The 5,386-nt window shown below is 39.8% G+C and overlaps 1 protein-coding gene across 1 annotated transcript in view; it reads left to right on the top strand.

Moving 5' to 3' along the window:
- The window catches only part of LOC119590638 (adenomatous polyposis coli protein-like), a gene marked incomplete in the record, with an annotated part of 64,935 nt that extends 60,876 nt beyond the window's left edge, over positions 1-4,059 (top strand). The window contains 1 exon segment of the mRNA XM_037939317.1: positions 1-4,059. Coding sequence (XP_037795245.1) covers positions 1-1,472 — 1,472 coding nt within the window.
- Between the last annotated feature and the right edge of the window lie 1,327 nt (positions 4,060-5,386).

Raw genomic sequence — 5,386 nt, 5'->3', positions numbered from 1 at the left:
TGCAGCAGATTCTGCGTCGGCCAAGAATTGTGAAACCAGGAGAAGAGACACCAAGGCCCACAGAAGAGGATGATGGTGCTGGGAAAGGCATTAGGGGTCGAAGAAAACCACTATATTCAAGTGCTCGTAAATACAGTGCTACGCCTGCAAAAACTGCTGCTACATCTGCTAGTCCAGCCAGAATTATTCCCGTGCGCTCTACCCCTGGTCGCCCTAGTTCTGCTTCCCCTGTAAAGCCATCTTCCCCAAAGCTTCCACGGGCAACTAGGGCGTCAGCTTTGCGACAGACTTCCAACATCCAGAGAGGAGGTAGCAGTGGGGAGGAAAGCCCAACTGGGAGGGCCACAGGCTCTTCAGCAGGCAGCAGTGCAGGTTCTAGTCCCCGTTTAGGGCCTGCTGGGAGAGGCACAATCACTCGACCAGCACGTTCTAAATCCTTAGCAAGACCTGGCCCTGATCCTCCGAGACCTTTGCGTCGTCAGAACACATTTACAAAGGATGATAGTGATACACCCTTAAGTCCAGAAAGAACAGTGCAAGTTGAGAGTAAAAAAGCAGCTGCACCTATCCGTGGTATCTCCAAACCAAGGATAAGGAGGGACACTGTACAACCAAGCCCTTCAGTCCGTACTGCTATTCCAAAGAGTGGAAGTCAGGACTTGAGTCCAACAAAGGGCCGCCCTCCACAGCCAAAGTCAACAAGCTTAACGCGTGATGCCCGTCCACCAACGTCTAGTGACATGGCTGAGTGGCGTCCAGATTCAAAAAAAACTGTCAAGAAGGAGGTAACTAGTCGCATTGCTAATTTATGGAAGAAAGTGGAACGAGCACAATCCAAACCAAAAGATGAAAAGAAGGATGGACGTGTTTGGATATCACGGCCAAAATCAGCGGCAAAGGAAACTCCTCCTCGACCACTTGTGAGGAGTTCCACTTATGAAAAATTACCAGGTGTAGAGAGTTCCAGTGCAAGCAGTGACACGGGAAAGAGTAGAACTCGCTTAGGTCTTAAATTAGCAAAGTTAAGAGGTCGTGACACCAGGTCCTCTCCACCATCAGAGGCCACCACACCTGTAGATTCACGTCCACATTGCTTAGTCAGCCCAACTCGTTCAAGAATGGCAGAAGTTCATGTGCGACAGTCAGAAACAGTACAACTTCGACAAAGACCAGCTACTCACCCTCCAGCTGTTGGACAAGGGGAGGAGGACAGTGAAGCCCGGGCCAAGAGATTGTCTCGACTCGGTTCCTTCATTGTGGTGGAGGAAGATGGAAGAGTGAGATCCCCACCACAGTCTGCCATTGTTCCACCATTCAATTATCAGCCTCCAGTTGCACCAAGAGTTCGATCCGCAGTTGCGACTCGTATACCTCAGCCTTCCAAATCACTTCTTTCTAATGCTCCTTGTGCCCGTGATGACAATGGAAATGCCGCCGATCCCTCGGTTGTGACGGGAGCCTGGCGGCCCTGACCCCAACCCCCGCGCCAGACACACAGTGCCCAAGATCCCCAAACAAATACCCATGGGGCGCGGGGGAAAGTGACAACAGAGACACTGGGCTGTTGAGCCCCTGTGATCCTTAATAATTTATGTTCTCTTATTTACCAACCATGTGTTTAAGCTCCACATAGCCATATAATGTTGTTTGTAGGAGATGGACATTCTCTCTAGCTAGTGACTGGTGCCTGATAATATACAGGAGAGAGGGCCTTTACTGCCTCAGTACCCCTATGAGAGTTTTTTGTTCCAGCAAGTCAAACCAAGTTACGGGCTTTACTCACTAACAGCAGCCTGGCACATGAGCTACCCAACCGTGTACATAGACTGCCCATACCATTTTAGTCATGCATTTCAATCCTTTACTTTTAAGTGGCTTGTGTATAGAAGATTTATTTTTACTCAATATTTTAGTGCATTTCTCTGCATTTAGTGTTCTTATACCTGAAAATTATCAGTAAAATAAAAAGAAAGATAATCCCCAGATCCATCAGATCATATTCCAGGTTTGTATACTTTCCCAAAATTTATACAAAGATGAACTTGATTTCAAGCGGTGGCTTGTGTAAGCCAGGAGTGGAGATATACAAAACCTTACACTTTATCATGTTATTTTACAGGAAGACTTATAACAGCGTTTCCCTATAGTGGCCATCCATGACAGCCCTCCAACTGTAAACCTCTGTTGGCAAAGCTTTATGGTGCATTTATCAGTTTTTATTGTTTTCTATGGTCTTAATTTCTAATAAATAATTTATTCAAGGTTTTATGTGTTGATTTCCTTTATTTTCTGTTTTAGATTTTTTTAAATGCTCTCATTGTATTAAGAAATTAATTTTATTTTGCATTGCTTTTGTTTGTTTTATGCATTGAGGTCTTTCTAAGCACAGCTGAAGATTTAATACTCTATGTACCATCAGTGAGAAAATATTCATGTATACTAATCACTGAATAGATCTCCATCTTTATGTATCATATCCAGTACTGTATTTTATCTATCAGCTTACATACAGCTACTTTATAGACTGAAGTGCTGGATAGTAATTGTGAAAGTCCAGTTAGTTTTTATAGGTTACTTGAGACCAGAAACTGCAAGCTTTAGTGGTAGAACACAAGAAAATCAAGTTCTTAAATTGCAAAACAGAATCAAATACATTTGCCTCTGGGAAAAAGATGAAGCTAGCATATTGTTCTTGTAAGATGTACACATTAGAGATTTTCTAAGTAATAGTGGTAATTATAAGTGAAGTAAGCACAATGAATAGTCAAATGGGCTTTATGGTTTTAGCTTTCAACTAAATAACTAGCATTGTCCCTTGATAATAGAAAAAAGTTTATATGAAACTTGACCTGAGCTGGTTATGCTACTCCATCTATTTTTCATAAGTATTTTATCATTAAGCTGTGTAAACAATACCTCATGTCAAAATTTCTGATTTTCTGGTAAAGAAAGGCAGGCACAGAATGCACTGAGTCAGACTTAGGTGTGCAATGCGTTCTGTAATGAAAAGCCGTATACATTATGTTGATAATGTAATTATAGGTATATTTGCAGAGCACAAGTACTCCCCAGATTATTAGAGCAGTAGAAGCTTGAGATTTAAGAAGGGCTTTTTAATGTGAAATATAATGCTTCTTATATTTTATTTTGCCCAGAACTTGAGAGAATGGTAATCAAGTAGCCTTCTGTTGCAAGATCCATTTTCATCACATGAAATGAATGCTCTCAGAATGCTTTAAGGTCTACCAGAAGCAGTTCTGCTTATGGTAGAGTCCTTTGCCATGACATCAGATCTGCTTTGAAGAACTCTACATCAGAGGCCTCTGGTGGTCTGGGGAGGTCATTGCAGCTGCCACGTCGTCAGGGTCGTCTAGAGTATAACTCCAGACTGGACTGCTGGAAGAGTGGGGCAACAGACTTTAATGTCTGTAGACAACACTGTAATGGCAAAATGTGAATATTTTGTCCTTGTCCTTGTCTGAAAATAATTTAAAATCATGTTATTATCATGCATGCATTTGTTAAGTATATGAAATTTGTAGTCAACATAAATTTTCCCATGTCCATGACACTGCACAACACTTTTGTGCAGGTCTGTTATAGTAAACAGTGTGAGTAAGTTTTCTGAGTGCATTTACACAACCAGTCTCTGATTTATACATATACTGTACTGTAGCTTCTTTTTATTTGTGTTTTGACAATTGTGGTTGTATAGGGATACAGCTTGCATGATCCACTTCCTAACCAAAAGATCTAAAAGGCTGTTTCATGAAATATACATAATGATCTCATTACTCTGTATATCATGGGAAATATTTTCTCAGACATTAATTGTTGGCATGTTTTGTGGTGGTTTTAAGGCTTTTGTTCTGGGTGCTGGATCTAATGTACTCATTCTCTTCATCTGGGTACTGAATGCAGTGAATGGCCTCTCTCCTTCTTGTGGGTGCTGGATACAGTGAACTGACTCTCCTTCTTGTCTCTGTATGCAATATCCAACTTTTCTTCATTATCATATGATTTAACATAGTATTATGATAAATTAAATACTTGTATGTATGTTGATCTTTCTTTCACCTGACAAGATGAATGATTATGAGATAAACTAAATTGTTGGGAAGTGGCATTATATCAAAGTAATATTTGAATTTTTTCTCAATTCCAAAAGGTAGTATCCTTTTCTCACACAAGTTGTATCCACATATCCAACATGATAGTATATCTTGTGATAATTTTAAATTCTGAATAAATCTGGAAGATCAGTAGTCTAGATTGACCAGAAATGCATTATTCGTTTTAAGGGAATACTGTCTTGGTTATAGAACTTCAGCACATGCAAATACTTTCTGGTATGTTGCACTAATGGTGAAATACTTTCATACTACTTTCCATATTTTCTATCAGTATAAAGGAAAAAGGTAGTAATTTTGTATGTCCCATTTACCATCATAATAATTATGAATTCAAGAATGATAGGGTGGCCGTATGATGATGCAAAAGATCTCTGAAGTTCAGGAGTTTTGGCAGTGTGATGAAACCATTCCCTCAGTCTGTACTTGCGAACACAAGCCACTAAACAAGTAAATTCCCTCAAATTTATACATTTACAGAACTTACATCGCATCATGTATAAGAAGTCCATTCTTCAAATTGGTAACCAAAGGCAAGAATGACTGGTTGGGGAAACATTTTCCTGGACAATGGTACATATATGTAAATGTTATTATAATAAAAAGACTCAAAATAGCACGTTTTAAACGGAAAGTAAACTAACAATTTTGATTTACAAATTATTCATTAAACCATATGAAATTATGAATATTCAACAATGTCACCTGTCCTTTTCAAGATTGTGAACTGCACAGAGCCAACAAATTATCATCCCATTTCTCTCACATAGATCGTTTACAAAATCTTTGAACACATAATGCCCAGACACATCATGAATCACATTGACACACAGCATCCTTACAGACTCGCATTACTGTTTATGATCCAAACGTTCATGCGAGACAATTAATCTAAATCCACAATGACATAATTAAACTATTAGATGCCAAACTGCTTGGTTTTGCCAATGGCTACAGAAGACGTGACACTCAAATTATAGTATTACGGGATCACATGACCAATTCTTCACTGAATTACTAGCTTCCTGACATGTAGGATGCAATGTGTCCTGTTTGACAGTTCATTTTCTGACGCTGTCTCTTCTGGTACCGCAAAACACTTTTTACTCCCCTTATTTTCCTTTTATATGTTAATGACTTTCTCCTATCCACACCTAACTCTTCTGCTAGATTTTTTGCTGACGGCAATCTCTTATTTCGACTAATTAATACTGAAGAGGACTACATGGTCCCCCAACACAACACAGGCACCCTTG

This window comes from Penaeus monodon, chromosome 27 (genome assembly GCF_015228065.2).
Source record: "Penaeus monodon isolate SGIC_2016 chromosome 27, NSTDA_Pmon_1, whole genome shotgun sequence".
Taxonomy (NCBI): Eukaryota; Metazoa; Arthropoda; class Malacostraca; order Decapoda; family Penaeidae; genus Penaeus; species Penaeus monodon.
Note: the sequence above shows the minus strand (reverse complement) of the source record. Positions and strands in the feature narration are given on the sequence as shown.